We start from the raw sequence: 17444 nt of genomic DNA, 5'->3' as shown, positions 1-17444 counted from the left end.
AACAGGAAAATAACACCAGAAGACAACCAACCTTTCGATTAGATACAGTTAAGAAGTATTAAGCATCGCTCTGGATTTCTTTCACTCATTCATTCATCAAATATCTGAACGCCTATTCTATATCAAACATTATTCTTTGAGCTGAAATATAAAAGTGAGTAAGAAAGAAGACCCTGCCCTCACAAAGCCTGAACTTTACTCAAGATGCATAAAATATGGAGGCACCTGGGTAGCTCAGTCGGTTACACGTCCAACTTTGGCTCAGGTCATGATCTCACTGTTCATGGGTTCGAGCCCCACACTGGGCTCTGTGCTGACAGCTCAAAGCCTAGAGCTTGCTTCAGATTCTGTGTCTCCTTCCCTCTCTGCCCCTCCCCCGCTCACACTGTGTGTGTGTGTGTGTGTGTGTGTCTCTCTCTCTCTCAAAAATAAACATAAAAAATTTTTTTAAAAGATACATAAAAAATAATACTGAATATGATCCCAATATACTATAGAATCCCAAGCAGGCTCCACACTGTCAGCGCAGAGCCAGATGCAGGGCTCAAACCCATGACCTTGGGATCATGACCTAAGCCAAAATCAATAGTCAGATGGTTAAACAACTTGCTTGCTTAAGCAGTCCCTTTCTAGAATTTTAACATAACCAACACCACTACTATGAACATCCCTCTACATGATTTGTTCATGTTTCACCTTAAAATGTATTTTACAGGGGCACCTGGGTGGCTCAGTCGGTTAAGCATCCAACTCTGGGTTTCCGCTCAGGTCATGATCTCACTGTTCATGAGTTCAAGCCCCACATGAGGCTCTGTGCCGACAGCTCGGAGCCTGGAGCCTGTTTCAGATTCTGTGTCTCCCTTCTCTCTCTCTCCCTTCTCAAAAATAAATAATAAACATTGAAAAAAACTTAAAAAAAATAAAATGTATTTTACATAATTATTAATACAGAAACACCAGCTTTCATCAGGTGTATTTGCCTAATGAATCTTTTTCAGTCCTTTCAACATTTGAGGTTCTTACATTTTAGATTGAGTCTCTGGTAAATAGCATTTCACATAGGTTTTTTTTTTTTTTAACCAATCTATCAATTGTAGTCATTCAATTAGAGAGGTTTTTTTAATCCATTTTACATTTTTGGGATTACTGATATATTCCTATTTATTTTTACCATCTTATTGTGTGCCTTTCACTTGTTCTGCTTTAATTGCCTACCTCTTTCATGTATTAATTTAGATAAATAGAAGAAGGTTAAGGCATTGCTACCACTTGGAAATTATATACCTCTATTTCTAATCTCTAGTGATTCCTCTAGAAATTCAATTATCATATTTGATAAAATGAAGTCTAGAGCTAATCACATCTTTATCCTCCTCATGAACAATGCTAAGAGTGTTATTAGCACTGTGCAAACAATTCTTTCTTGACTTTTATGTCATTGTTACCAGGATTTTAATTTGCTTTTTTCAAACCTCTATACATTACTGTTTTATTAAGTAAATGTTTATTTAGATTTACCCAGAAGTGTACCACTTTGATAACCATTCCATCCTACATCACCAACTTCCTTTAGAGATCATTTGCCTTCCGAGATATATCCTTCAGCAGTTCCTTTTGCAAGGGTCTTCTGTTTAAAAATGCAAGTTTTGTTTTTTCTGGAAATATCTTTATTTTGTCCTCATCCTGGAAACACCAACTCAATTCTAGATAGAGATTGCTATTTCTCTCAGCCTTCTAAAGATAATATTCCAATGTCTTCTGGTTTCTATTACTGTACCTGAAAAATCAACTGTCATGCCCAGATCTTGGTTTCTAATACTACTCCAATAAAAGGAACCAGGACTCCTTAGAGAAATGGCTGATTCTAAGACAGTGCAGTGCATATACAAGATGATCTGAACACATCTTGTAGTGCCAGAAAGTAGGTGGCAAAACAAAACCAAACCAAGGTGGTCACAGGATTTGGGGAACATATTTATCTCTGAGCCAACCTTCCACTGTACACCAGATTTTCTCTCCTTTCCCCTTTGCTTCAAGGCTGTGGGGTCTTCAGAGATTGGGAGATGTTTTTGAAACAAACATCTGCTCCAAAACTGCATTTTGTCTTTCAGGCCTCTTACTGTTTCCATTATATTAATACAAGTGGAAAAAATTTGGAAAAAATATTGGGAAAAAAATTTTTTTAACTTTTACCCAGAATTTATGTGTTCTGTACTAAAAAGGGTTTCTACCATATGGACAGAATCAGAAGTCTGTTTGATTCTACTTCTGAATAGGCTATAATGGAACTTGTTACATCAATAATTCAGCTCCTCAGGTTTTTTCTTCCTGTTTCTTCTATACCACACATGAATCTTTAAAGAGCCCCAGGCTACTATAAGACTCAAAGACAATTATACATAAGAATACTCTATTTACCATAAGTATTCTACTTATTCAGACCACCTGCAATTAAATTAGTGATTAATAATAAAATGAAAATTTTTGAATTCTAGTAATGGAAATAGGAATATACTCCTGAATAACTTGGAGTCAAAGAAACTTAAGAACCATAATGAAAAATTTTAAACTACTGGGATTTTTAAAACACAGTAAGAAAACGAATAACTTAATGAAAAATGGGCAAATACTGAACAGACACTTGACGAAAGAAGACAAACAGATGACCAATAAGCAAAGAAAAAGATGCTCAATATCATTAGCCATTAGGGAGATGCAAAGTAAAAGTGCAATGAGATATCACCAGTGTCTATTAGAATTGCAAAAAACAAAATCAAAAACAACCCAAACAATACCATGTGCTGATGAGGATGCAGAGCAACTAGAACTTTTAGACATTACTCCCAAAAAATACAAAACGGTACTGCCACTCTGGCAAAAGAAGTTTGACAGTTTCTTATTAAATTAAATGTACACTTACTGTAAACTCAGCAAATCCACACCTAGGTATTTACCCAAGTGAAATGAAACTACTTCAAAGTTTATAATGGCTTTACTCATAATCACCATGAACTGAAAACAACCCAAATGTCCCTAAATTTGAGAATAAGTATGCTATAGTCATAGAGTGGAACACTACTTGGCCATAAAGAGAATAAATTATTGATACATGTAACAATATTGATAAATCTCAAATGCATTATGTATTATACATAAGTGAAAGAAACCAGACTCAAAAGCCTACATACAGTGTGATTTCATTAATCTGAAATTCTGGAAAAGGCAAAATTATACGGACAGAAACAGATCAGTAAGTGCCAGGAGCTGGGTTTACATAAAAGGTTAACCACAAAGGCACAAAATTTTGGTGAGTAATGGGACTGTTCTTTATCTTGACTGTGGTGGTAGTTACATGACAGCAATGTTTGCCAATAATGATAAAACCATGTATGAGTTATGGGTTGAACTATCTCCCAAAGGTTCATATGTTAAAAGTCTTAACCCTAACCCTCAATGCCTCAGGATGTGACCTCATTCAGAAATAGGGTATTGACAGGTGCAACCAAGTTAAAATGAGGTCATTAGGGAGAGTCCTAATCCAATATGACTGGTATCCTTATAAAAAGGGGAAGGGTGCCTGGGTGGCTCAGTTGGTTAATTAAGCATCTGATTTCAGCTCAGGTCATGATCTTGTGGTTCAGGAGTCTGAGCCCTGAGCCCCACATTGGGCTCTGATGGAGCCTGTTTGGGATTCTCCCTCTCTCCCTGCCCCTCCACTGCTTGTGCTTTCTCTCTCAAAAGAAATAAACTTAAAAAAATAATAAGTAAGTAAGTAAGGGAAATTTGGAGACAAATACGCACATACCTAGGGAGATGATAAGTAAGGAAACTGGGATGGTGCTTCTGCATGCCAAGGAGCAAGAAAGACTGCCAGCAAACCAAAGCTAGGTAAAAAAAACATTGTACAGATTTTCTCCAAGAGCACTCAGAAGGCACCAACAATGTCAACACCTTGACTTTGAACTTCTAGCCTCTACAACTGCGTGATAATGAATTTCTGTTTTTTAAGCCACTAGGTTTGTGGTACCTTGTGATGGCAGCCCTAGGAAACTAATACAATACTAAAAATGGTGAATTTTATAATATATAAATTGTACCTTGATGAAAAAATGGAAGGAGTTTTCTAAACTTGGAGACCAATGAAAACATGTTCAATATTATTAGTCAGAATATTGGGAGTATGTATAAACTACAAGAAATGATCAAATCTATCTAATCCTATGTATTGCTATGGCTGCAGAGCACCTGAGTATAATATTATTTAAACAACAGAATAAGTATTTTTGACAAAAAAGCACTTAAAATTTAATAACAATGAAATTCAACTTAAAAACTTGTAGGATATAGGTAACACAGTTCTTGGAAAAAATCTTAAATCATAAATGGTTACTGATGAGGACCATAAGGCAAGCTGAGGGCCAAGCACAAGCTAGCACATGTGTGATATTCCTCAGGCACTCCTGGCTGCCCAAGAACAAAGGAAAGGACAGAAAACAAATGGTTAACCTGACAGTCTCCATTAGTTAACAAATATCTCATCAATAGCCTCATCAGGAACTCCCTACTATCTTAATGATAATGCTTTGCTAGAAAGAAAAACAACCTTAGCTTGACAATAGCTAGGCCTCCAGTAATCTGTAAATCCTCTTTAGCATATGGAAATCCCTTTAAGAAACTTCCTCTTGACTTTACCTCCCCCAAAACTCCACAGTACATAAGGAGTCACTCTGCACAACCCCAGTGCAGCTCTTCCTGCCACTGGGTCCTGTCCCCATGCTTTTTTTTTTTTTTTTTTTTTTTTTAATGTTTATTTATTTTTGAGACAGAGAGAGACAGAGCATGAACAGGGGAGGGTCAGAGAGAGAGGGAGACACAGAATCCAAAGCAGGGCTTGAACTCACGGACCACGAGATCATGACCTGAGCCAAAGTTGGACGCCTAACCGACTGAGGCACCCAGGTGCCCCCCCGCCATGCTTTAATAAGATCACCTTCTTGCACCAAGGACATCTTCAAGAATTCTTTCTTGGCCATCGGCTCCCGATCCCACAAACCCCACCATCACCCCAAAACCTCATCAGTTACTTTAAAATGATACTGAGACTTCCAGTTTCAGACAATACATGTAAAGAGCTTGTAAGTTGCCACTTCCATACTTAAAGCAATAAAAAAAGCTGAGCACACTGAAAACCATCAACTTTTCTTTGATCTACTGGAGACATAAAGTAGGAAGGCAAACCATCACCCCCAAAATCTACAGAGATAGGAAAATCCAGACCCCTCTAGTCTTCCTATAACACCCAAGTGATTATAGGTGGGAGACACTAACAAACACATTGAAGGTCATGGCCCAGGGACACAGGCCCACCAGAAAACTGAGACTGAATTGTAAGACTATAGATGGTTTCTGGTCCCCAACACTTTACCACCACACTAACAGGGCTCTAGTAGAATAGCAGCAGGTTATAGGTGAGTTATAAGACACAAATTCTTTCGAAGGAGGAGTTCTTAGGGAAACCCAAAGATAAGAGAGACAAAACAGGAAAACCAGAGAAATTTGAAGCCTCTGGCACTTACAGCTACAACAAACATTAAACAAAGCCCATCTCCTAGCTAGTTTAATACAAAAACTCACATTAAAGACCTATTTACTTCAGTTACCACTACCTAATACATTACATCTGGGTTTCAACAAAAAAATTACAAGGCATGGTAAAAGAAAACCACAGTATATACAAAGAAAACAAACATCAGAACCAGACTCAGATATGACAGATTTTGTAATTATCAGACAGGGAGACTAAAATAACTGATTGATATGTTAAGAAATTTAATAAAAATCTAATATAAAGTAGACAACATGAAAAAATAGATGGGTAATGATGGGTAATGGAGACAGAGAAATTGAAAGTGTAAGAAAGAATTAAAAGTAGATGCCATAAGTAAAAAACAATAACAGAATCTATACTACCCAAAGCAATCTACACATTCAATGCAATCCCTATCCAAATAACACCAGCATTCTTCACAGAGCTAGAACAAACAATCCTAAAATTTATATGGAATCAGAAAAGACCTTGAACAGTCAAATGTTGAAAAACAAAACTAAAGCTGCAGTTTTAAGCTTTATCGCAGTTTTAAAGCTGCATCACAATCCTGGACTTCAAGATGTATTACAAAGCTGTAATCAAGACAGTATGGTATTAGCACAAAAACAGACACATAGATCAAGGGAACAGAATAGAGAAGCCAGAAATGGACCCACAAATATATGGCCAACTAATCTTAGACAAAGCAGGAAGAGTCTCCAATGGAAAAAAGGCAGTTTCTTCAGAAAATGGTGTTGTGAAAACTGGACAGTGACACACAGAAGAATGAATCTAGACCACTTTCTTACACCATACACAAAAATAAACTCAAAATGGATGAAAGACCTAAATGTAAGACAGAAAACCATCAAAATCCTAGAGGAGAAAACAGGCAACCTCTTTGACCTTGGCAGCAGCAACTTCTTAATTGGCACGTCTCCAGAGGCAAAAGAAACAAAAGCAAAAATGAACTACTGGAACCTCATCAAGATAAAAAGCTTCTGCAGAGTGAAGGAAACAATCAACAAAACTAAAAGGCAATAGATGGAATGGGAGAAGATATTTGCAAATGACATATCTGATAAAGGATTACTATCCAAACTCTATAAAGAACTTATCAAACTCAACACCCAAGAAACAATCCAGTGAAGAAATACCACCTCACACCTGTCAGAATGGCTAAAATTAACAACTCAGGAAACAACAGATGTTGGCAAGGATGCAGAGAAAGAGGAACACTTTCACACTGTTGGTAGGAATGCAAACTGGTGCAGCCACTCTGAAGAACGGTATGGAGGTTCCTCAAAAAATTAAAAATAGAACTACCCTACAACCCAGCAATTGCACTAGTAGGTATTTAACCAAAGGATACAAAAATGCTGATTCAAAGGGGTACATGTACCCCAATGTTTATAAGAGCACTATCAACAATAGCCAAATTATGTCCATCAACTGATGAATGGATAAAGAAGATGTGGTATATATGTATGTACACACACACACACACACACACACACACACACACACACAAATAGAGTATTACTCGGCAATCAAAAAGAATGGAATCTTGCCATTTGCAACAACATGGATGGAACTAGAGGGTATTATGCTAAGGGAAGTAAGGCAGAGAAAGATATCATACGATTTCACTCATATGTATTAAGAAACACAACAGATGAACATAGGGGAAGGGAAGGAAAAATAAGATAAAAACTGAGAGAGAGGCAAACCATAAAAGACTCTTACACATAGAGAATAAACTGAGGGTTGCTGAAGGGGTGTTGTGTGAGGGGATGGGCTAAATGGGTCATGGGCATTAAGGAGGGCATTTGTTGGGATGAGTACCGAGTGTTATATGTAAGCAATGAATCACTAAATTCTACTCCTGAAACCATTATTACACTGTATGTTAACTAACTTGCATTTAAATGACTTAAAATTTTTTTAAATAAACAAAACTTAAAATTAAAAAAGGGAAAAAATATTCTTAGAACTCAATTAAAAAAAAAACAATAACAGAGGGGTGTCTGGGTGGCTCAGTAGGTTGAGCGTCCAACTTCGGCTCAGGTCATGATCTCATACTCTGTGAGTTCAAGCCCCACGTAGGGCTCTGTGCTGTCAGCTCAGAGCCTGGAGCCCGCTTCAGATTCTGTGTCTCCCTCTCTCTCTGCCCCTCCCCTGCTCATGCCTTGTCTCTGTCTCAAAAATAAATAAAAACATTTTTTTTTTAATTTTTTTTTTCAACTTTTTTTTATGTATTTTTGAGACAGAGAGAGACAGAGCATGAACGGGGGAGGGGCAGAGAGAGAGGGAGACACAGAATCGGAAGCAGGCTCCAGGCTCTGAGCCATCAGCCCAGAGCCCGACGCGGGGCTCGAACTCACGGACCGCGAGATCGTGACCTGGCTGAAGTCGGACGCTCAACTGACTGCGCCACCCAGGCGCCCCTAAATAAAAACATTTTTAAAAATTAAAAAAAAAAAAAAACAATAACAGAAATTAAAAATGCCTTTGATGGGCCTGCTTATCAGCTGACTGGATATGGCAAGGAAAGAATCATTGAGCTTAAAGAAATGTAGATAGAGGGGATCCTGGGTGGCTCAGTCAATAGAGCATCTAATTCTTGATCTCAGGGTTGTGAGTTCAAGCTCCACATTGGGCATGAAGCCTACTTTAAAAAAAAAAACAAAAGTTCTTTTTAGAAACTTCCCAAATTGAAATATAAAGAGAAAATAAAGAATGAAAACAACCAGAACATCCAAGAACTGTGAAAAAATTTCAAAAGGCATATAACTGGAATACTAAAAGAAAATAGAACAGAAGAAAAATAATAATGCCCCAGAAATTTCCAAAATTAACGAGATATACCAAATCGTAGATCAGTAAGCTCAAAGAACATCAAACAGGATAAAAAATTTTAAATCTACACCTAGGCATATCATATCAAACTTCAGAAAAGCAAAAACAAAAAGAAAAATCTTTTTTAAAGGTTTTTTTTTACATTTTTTTAATGTTTATTTTTGACAGAGAGAGAGAGAGAGAGAGAGTCGGAGCGCAAGTGGCAGGGGCAGAGAGAGAGGGAAGCACAGAATACAAAGCAGGCTCCAGGCTCCCAGCTGTCAGCAGAGAGCCCAATGTGGGGCTCTAACCCACAAGCCATGAGATCATGACCTGAGCCAAAGTCGGATGCTCAACCGACTGAGCCACCCAGGTGCCCCAAGAGAAAACTCTTTAATGAAGGCAGAGGAAAAACCTAAATAATAATTATAGGGAACTTTTCATGAGAAATCCTATAAACAAGGAGAGAGTAGAGGAACTATTTAAAATGTTGAAAGAAAAATGGGGCACCTGGGTGGCTCAGTGGAGCATAAGGCTCTTGATCTCAGGGCCATGAGTTCAACCCCACCATTGGGTATAGACATTACTTATATAAACTTAAAAAAAATTTTTTTTAATAATAAAATGTTGAAAGAAAAAGACAACCAATCTGGAATTCTGTACCCTATAAAATTATCCTTCAAAAGTAAAGAAGGGAAAAAAAAGTGAAGGAGAAATGGACTTTCTCAGATAAATAAAAACTGGGCACAATACACCTGCCTTACAAGAAATATTAAAAGAAGTTCTTCAGAAAGAAATGATACAGTTAGAAACTTGGATCTACATAAATGAAAAGCATCAAAGAAGGACTAAGGTAAAATAAAAACTATTCATTTTCTTACTCTTAATTGATCTAACAGATAATAGTTTGTTCAGAATAATAACACTGTAACAATTATGGCTTATGCATAAATGAAATGAATGATAACAATGAGATAAGGGACAAAAGAGAAGAATTAGGAATACTTAAGTTTGGGGGGGTTGTTCTAAGATTTTCTTTTAATGTTTATTTATTTTGAGAGAGAGACAGAGGGTATGAGTGGAGGAGGAACAGAGACACACACACACACACACACACACACACACACACACACACACAATCTGAAGCAGGCTCCAGGCTCTGAGCTGTCAGCACAGAGCCCAACACAGGGCTCAAACCTATGAACCGTGAGATCATGACCTGAGCCAAAGTCAGACACTTAGCTGACTTAGGCACCCAGGCACCCCAAGATTTTGTTTTTAAGTAATCTCTACACCCAATGTGGGGCTCAGACTCACAACCCTGAGATCAAGAGTCCCATGCTGTACCTACTGAACCGGCCAGGTGCCCTAGGAATAGTTTTTATTAGGTAGTTGCAATACTCATGAAAAAGTATAGCATTATTTGAAAGTGGACTTGGCTTTTCTATAAATATATATTGTAAACTTTATTGCAACCACTAAAATAAGTTAAAAAAGAAGTACTACTGATGTTAAGAAGAGAGAAAACAGAGCCATATAAAAGGATTAATTAAAACCACAAAAGGCAGAAAAGAGTGTAAATAAAGGAACAAAGAACCAGGAGGATGAATACAAAACAGTAACAAATATGGTAGCTATTAATCCAACCATATAAATAATCATTTTAAACATCAACTGCCTAAATAAACCAATTAAAAAAGAGATCATCAGACTGGATGAAAAACCAAGACCCAACTACATAATGTCTATAAGAAATCCACTTTAAATACAAAGTTTAAATACATAGGTTAAAAGTATAGAGATAGATACAATTTTATTTGTTAACTGTACCTCAATAAAGCTGGGGGGAAAAGTAAAGGGATGGAGAAAGGTACATTATGCTAACACTCACCAGAAGAAAGCTGGAATAATTATATTAATTGCAGACAGAGCAAACTTCAGAGCAAGTAAAGTTATCAGGGATAAAGAGAGGCATTACATAGTGATAAAGGGGTCAATTCTCTAAAGACATATAATGATCCTTAATGTGAATGGATATCATCAGCTATCAAAACCTGTTAAGTTATAATAAATAACACAGTGTGATATTGGCATATGAAGGGATAGACATAGATTAGATGATCCAAAGAGTTGAGTGTGCACATAAAAATGTCATACGTGACAGGTATGAAGTTATTTTGGTGAGAAAAGATTAGAGTAATTCAATAAATGGTATTTAGAAGACCAGTTATCTATGTAGTGAAAAAAAAAAAAAAGATCCCTATTTGATACTGTATCAGTCAGAATAAGTAAGTTATGCTGAACCCTCCCCAAACCACCCCAAAGACATCAGTGCCTTAAAGCAAAAATTGATTTCTTAGACATGTCCACTGCAAGTCAGCAGGGTGCTTCTGCTCCCTACAGCTACTCAGGGGCTCAGGCTAATGGAGACTTCTATTCATAGTTCATTGGTCAGAACTAATAACACAGACAATGAACATAGGTCATTGGTCAGAACTAATAACACAGAACTAGTAACACTCTAAGAAGGCCAGGAAGATCATCCTATCCCATGCATAGAAGAGAAATCTTTACTAGGCAGCAGTAATGCCAAGGACTGGATGGTAAATCTAGGAAATCCACTGCCCACGGCAATAAAGAACCAAATGACAATAATCCCTTACATTTCTTGGCACATTTTTCCTTTCCAAATTCCACTGGATTATTTTTCATATCCTCTAAGTATGTACTATTCTTTGCATACCAATGCTCTAGGTGATGAAAAGCTCCAAAAATTTCACTTCCTCTGAAAAACTCAGAGACCTAAATTACATCTTCTCCCAACGGCATAGTTCTTAGATCCTTGGATACATACTGCACTATCTCCACAGACTGACCATTTTCCCCTGATAAAGAACATGTTAAATGCTTTACATTTATTAACTAATAATCCTAAAAACAACTCTTTGAGATTGGTACTATCAGTATTCCTGTTTTAAATTAGCACAACTGAGATAAATAAGGGTTAAGTAATCTGCTCAACCTGAAATATGAAATCAGGCAGTCTGGCTTCAGTGCTCCTGTCCTTTCAAGGCCCATTTAAAGTTCTATTGCCTGTTCTGCTCCTTTCTTGCTACAGCCTCATCATTCCTAACCCAGAATATTCCTTGAGCTCTGTCTGAAGACCCCTCCCATCTACCCTCCTTTCTCTCACTAACCTCTAGTTCTGAACTTACCAAAACCTACCCAAAAGGAAAAGCAGTCGGACAGAGGAGGCACTTCCCTCAAGGATGAACTGAGTGGTGTCACCTCTGCCTTCCTATCCTCCCTACTCCGTATCCTTCTATCTTGGGGAGTCTTATCCAATATTTTAGCCCCAATGTCTTCCTGGGTAGAAAAAGAAAGACAACCCAGAAAAAAAAGCAAAATTCATTGTTTATGAAAGATGCCTACTGGAAGCCTCCTTAAGAAGAGAATGACTGTCAGTGCCCATGGGCTGCAGGAAGTTACAAAAAAGTATGAGACTAGGACAAAAGAAAAGGGGTGCGGGATAGGAGGGTCAGGAATGGGAACAGGAATTGAGATCTATTGATGACTTGTTGTAGGTGCTATGGACTGAACTGTGTCCCCACACCCAATGTGTTATCTTAAAGCCGAATGTGCTGGTATTTGGAGATATGACCTTTGAGAGGTGATTAGGTTTAAATAAGGTCATGATGGTGAGACCCTCCTGGTGGGATCAGTGCCCTTATAAGAAGAGAAGCCAGAGAGCTCTCTCTCTCTGTCTGCCATAGGAGAATACAGCAAGAAGAAGGGAGTCTTTAAGTCAGGAAGAAAGTCTGTAAGTCAGTAAGTCTGTAATCAGAAAGATTCTTAGTAGAATCTGACCATGCTAGTACCCTGATCTCAGACTTTCCAGCTCCAGAACTGTGAGACAATAAACGCCTGTTGTTTAAACCACCCAGTCTATGGTATTTTGTTAGGACAGTGGGATTTGCATTTGTATTTACATTACCTCATTTAATTTCCCAATAACTCTATTTGTTTTATAAATGTCTATTTGTTTTCAACTATCCAATAACTACAAAGTCACTGTTTTTACACTGGCAATGCCTACTCCTACATAGAACAAGGAGTCCACACCTTAAGCTATGAACCTAACTCTGTTAGTAACTAAACATTTCCCTTGGATGAGTCCCTAATCTCTCTAACCTCAAATTTACTTTTGACATTAAGTACCTAAGTAACATTCTCCCTAAAGTGCTTTTGTTGCATGGAGATTATTCAAAATACATGAAAGGGGGGAAAATACAGAGATTATTTAGAACACAAGAGGGTTTTGTCTTCCTGCTCCTAAAAAGATATCATTACACCATCACGTAATAAAAAAGCAGAACAATGTCAAAATAACCTATTCTGACTCCATGTCTCAGCAAATCACTTGGGGGAAAAATGTTTCATGTACCATTAGTGTATATACTGATGTGATCACTGGACGCAGCTGATCACTAACTTAATAGAAGTTAGTGGAGACACAGCAAATATTTAGAAGCTCGGATACCAGGATTCTTGGCTTTATAAAGATAAAAAATTCCATCCCTACTCATCCTTCTATAATTCTGAACCTAAACTGGACTAGAGGGCAATGCTAGTTACTACCTCTAAATTATAGCAAGTTCCAGCTGGCTCAAAAAGCAAAGATCCATTTAGTGTTATACAGAAAAACTTAATTTTCTAGTCAATACTGGATTTTAACAACTGTAATGGCAAGTATCACTTAATTTAGAAACCTTCAAAGTACAAAAAAAAGACTCTAATTTTAACACAATGTACTCTATGACACCTTTCACAAATACGCAAACAGCAAAGAGACACTGCACAATATTCAGCATCCCTGCTCTACTAAGAAAACTTCAAATTACGAAAATATAAGCTAAACCCCTTAGAAAATCTCCACATTAAAAAAAGAAAAGTATCTGCCAAGTAGGTAAAGAAGGTCACTAAAAGGGAACTCAATTACAATTTCCCATTGAAAGTAACTGTGACGTAGTTGTGGCAGATTTTGCATGTCATCATAATCTGTTGAAAAATTATTTTAAAATATTATTTTACACACCATTAACATGATGCCAGGGACTTCCTTCAAAAGAATCTGGTAGAAGGGGAAGCGGATGGGAAGAATGTAGGAATGGAAACAAGATAGACCATGAATTGATAACTATTAAAGCTAAGTAAGGGATAGATGGGGGTGTACTACCCTATTCTTTCTAATTCCATGCATGTGTGACATTTTCCCCATAAGAAAAGTTAGTTATTATATGCTCTTGATGAACAAATGTAATCCTCTTACCCTAAAAACAAAGAAAAACTAGTACCTTCCAATCTTTGAATTTTTGCTTTCACAGAAATAACAGCTTCAAAGGGTGAAACTCTCAACTCAAAACACGTCCCAGTCAATGTTTCAATGAAGAGCTCCATGGTTTCACAGAAAGGAAGTTTGTAGTAAAATGTTCCCAGGTTATCTTCATTGAAGAATGGAGGATCTTTTCTGTTATCCATTACTTTGACTTTTCTAATTCCTCTGGAATGTGTGGTATGCAACCGTATTCCAGTTCTAGCCAAATCAGCTTTGAACATTGGTAATATGTAATGCTGTTCATGTTTTGAGTTTTGTACCTAAAAACAAGAATAATTTTTTTAACAAGCGAATCTGAAAGTTCATCCTGTCATACTCTCTGAACAACTCTGGCCCATAATCTTCCAGACAGCCCCAGAATTCATTTTATTACTTAATTTGTCTAATCCTAAACCTTTCACAGTTGTCTCTGAAACCACTCTCCCAATTAGACCATAAGATTATTATTCTTTTGAGAGAGAGAGAGAGACAGAGAGAGAGAGAGAGACAGAAACAGAGACAGAGCGTGAGCAGGGAAGGGGCAGAGAGGGAGGGAGACAGAATCCAAAGCAGGCTCCAGCCTCTGAGCTGTCAGCCGAGAGCCCAACGCAGGGCTCAAACTCACCAGCTGTGAGATCACGATCTGAGCCAAAGTTGGACGCTTAACCAACTGAGCCACCCAGGCACGCCTAGACTGTAAGATTATTAAGAACAGGTATATTTACAATACTTCTCTGTATCTTACTAAAGCTCAGCACAGTTATTTATATATAGTGCATACTCAACAAGTGTATTATTGTTGTTAATAATATTTAAACCAGCAAACTCAGCATGGAGGTATATATCTGCAAGGAGGTATACATCCTTTACTAAAACACGTAAATTATGTTTTTAACCCATACAAAATACAACTTTATACCACTGTACCTTTGAATCACACTGAAGAAAAGAATAGCAACCACGTTAATAGGTTCCTTAAAAAATAAGATTCACTAAATAATCAATAAGCTTTTGGATTTCCAGAAGTTATCTATCAGTACAGCACTGAGATGACATTAATACTGGTAACAGACATCAGACATAATCTCTACACACAAACATACAATGGCTAATGAATATGAGAGGCAAATGCAACAAAGTCCTAAGATAAATTATAAGTGTATAATTAGGATAATAGGAATAATCAAATCAATAAATTGCTATTAGAAATGTGAAAACTTTGTAAGGAGAGGAGTTAATAGGACAGGTGATACACATCTTCCTGGACAGGTAAGTGTATCTTTTTAATGGCTTTATTGAAATATAATTTACATACCATAAAATTCACCTATTTAAAATCTAAAATTTACTGGTTTTTATTACAATCACAGAATTGTACAACCATCACAATCATCTTTAGAACATTTTCATCACCCCAAAAAGGAACCCTGTCCTCTTTAGACATCACTCCCAAATTCTTTCTTTCCCTCTCTGCCCTACGCAACCACTTATCTACTTTGTCATTTTGCCCATTCTGATCATTTCACGTAAACAGAATCATACAGTGTGATTTTGATTGTATTTTGTGATTAGCTTCTATCACTTAGCATTACGTTTTCAAAGTTCATCCATTTTAGGATGTATCAGTACTTCATTCTTTTTTTATAGCTGAATAAAAGTCCATCCTATCATATGGATACACCACATATTTATCCAGTCATCAGCTGATGGGCATATTAGCTTGTTTCCAATGTGGGGCTATTATGAATAATGCTACATGAACATTGGATTACAAGTTTTTGTGTGGACATTTTCCTTTCTCTCCCATATATGTCTGGGAGTGGAATTGTTGGGTTAGGTAGGTACTCCACATTTAGCAATTTGTGGAACTGCCAACTGTTCTCAAAAGGGGTCTGAACCATTTTACATTCCCAGGATACTGATTTCTCCACATCCTTGCCAATACTTTTTTTTTTTTTTTTTGCCTTTTTGATTAAAGCCATCCTAGTGGGTGCAAAGTAGTATTTTATTGTGATTTCCTTTTTCTAATGACTAAGAATATTGAGCATCTTTTTAGATGCTTATTGGCTATTTGAATACCTTCTACACAGAAATATCTATATTCAGAAAATGTATTCAAATCCTTTGTCCATTTTTACTCTGGTTGTCTTTTTATTACTGAATTGTAAAAGGGTTTTTAATGTGTTTTTAGACACAAGCCTCTTAAAGATATATGATTCCAAATATTTTCTCTAATTTTGTAGGCTGCCTTTTAACTTTGACAGTATTCTTCAAAGCATAAGTTTATTTTAGTGACATCCAATTTGGTTATTTTTCTTCTGCTGCTTGTGCTTTTGGCATCACATTTTAAAACCTTGGCCTACGGGCATCTGGGTAGCTCAGTTGGGTGAGCGACTGACTCTTGGTTTCGGCTCCAGTCATGATCTCATGGTTCGTGAGATGGAGCCCCATGTAGAGCAATGCAGAATCTGTTTGGGCTTCTCTCTCCCTCCCTCTCTCTCTCTAAATAAATAAACTTAAAACAAAACAAAACAAAAACGCCTGGCCTAATCCAAAGTAATAAAGATTTTGGGGTGCCTGGGCAGCTCAGTCAGTTAAGCATCTGACTTTGGCTAAGATCATGATCTCGTGGTTCCTGGGTTCAAGTCCCGTGTCTGGCCCTGTGCTGACAGCTCAAAACCTGGAGCCTGGATGTGTGGATGTGGATTTGGATTTGTGGATTCTGTGTCTCCCTCTTTCTCTATCCCTCCCCTACTAATACTCTGTCTCTCCCTCTCTTAAAAATAAACATAAAAAAAAAAAGGAATATTCACTTGGATACACACTTTGCTGAGAATTATATAGTTTTAGCCTTACATATAGATCTATCCATTTTGAATTTTTGTAGATGGTATAAAATAAGGATCCACTTTTATTCTTTTGCAAGTTGTTGCAAGTTTTTGCAAGTTGTCCAAGCAGTATTTGCTGGAAAAACTATTCTGTTCCCATTGAATTGTCTTCATACACTTGTCAAAAACCAACTGACCGGGAATGTGGGGGTTTACTTGTGGTCCCTCAATGCTATTCCATTGATCTGTTACAAGTCTATCATTATAACAGTACCACGTTGTCTTTTCACCTTTGTAGTAAGTTTTGAAACCAGGAAGTGTAAGTTCTCTAATTTGTTCTTCTCTTTCATGATTCTTGGTTATCCTGGGTCCTTTGAATTTCCACATGAAGTTTAGGATCAACTTGTCTATTTTGCAAAAACACCAGTAGGGCTTTTGAATAAGCACTGTGTTAAGTGTGCAGATTTGGTGAATACCACCATCTTGACAATATTGTCTTTTTAAATTTTTTTTACATTTATTGATTGAGAAACATAGTGAGACAAAGTGTGAGTGGGGGAGGGGCAGAGAGAGGAGACACAGAATCTGAAGCAGGCTCCAGGCTCTGAGCAAGCGGTCAACACAGAGCTTGATGCAGGGCTCAAACCCACAAACTGTGAGATCATGACCTGAGCTGAAGTCGGACGCTCAACCGACTGAGTCACCCAGGTGCCCCAACAATATTAAGTCTTATAATCCATGAACATGCAATGCCTTTCAGTTTATTTAAATTTCTTAAGTTGCTTTCAACAATGTTTTCTAGTTTTTAAGAGTATGA

General features: G+C 37.2%; 1 protein-coding gene across 5 annotated transcripts in view; it reads right to left on the bottom strand.

Annotated features, from left to right (window-relative positions):
• Positions 1-17444, bottom strand: part of ZFAND4 (zinc finger AN1-type containing 4) — an 89896-nt gene that overhangs the window by 66827 nt on the left and 5625 nt on the right. For 4 of the 5 annotated variants that reach the window (XM_043596866.1, XM_043596867.1, XM_043596864.1 and 1 more), the window contains exon 2: positions 13780-14080. In XM_043596866.1, coding sequence (XP_043452801.1) covers positions 13780-14041 — 262 coding nt within the window. In that variant the 5' untranslated portion in view covers positions 14042-14080. Of the gene's footprint in view, positions 1-13779; positions 14081-17444 lie in introns of those variants that run through there. The other variant, XM_043596868.1, reaches the window with a different exon arrangement.

This window comes from Prionailurus bengalensis, chromosome D2 (genome assembly GCF_016509475.1).
Source record: "Prionailurus bengalensis isolate Pbe53 chromosome D2, Fcat_Pben_1.1_paternal_pri, whole genome shotgun sequence".
In the NCBI taxonomy this organism is placed as follows: Eukaryota; Metazoa; Chordata; class Mammalia; order Carnivora; family Felidae; genus Prionailurus; species Prionailurus bengalensis.
The sequence above is the reverse complement of the archived record's forward strand: the minus strand, read 5'-3'. Positions and strand labels throughout refer to the sequence as shown.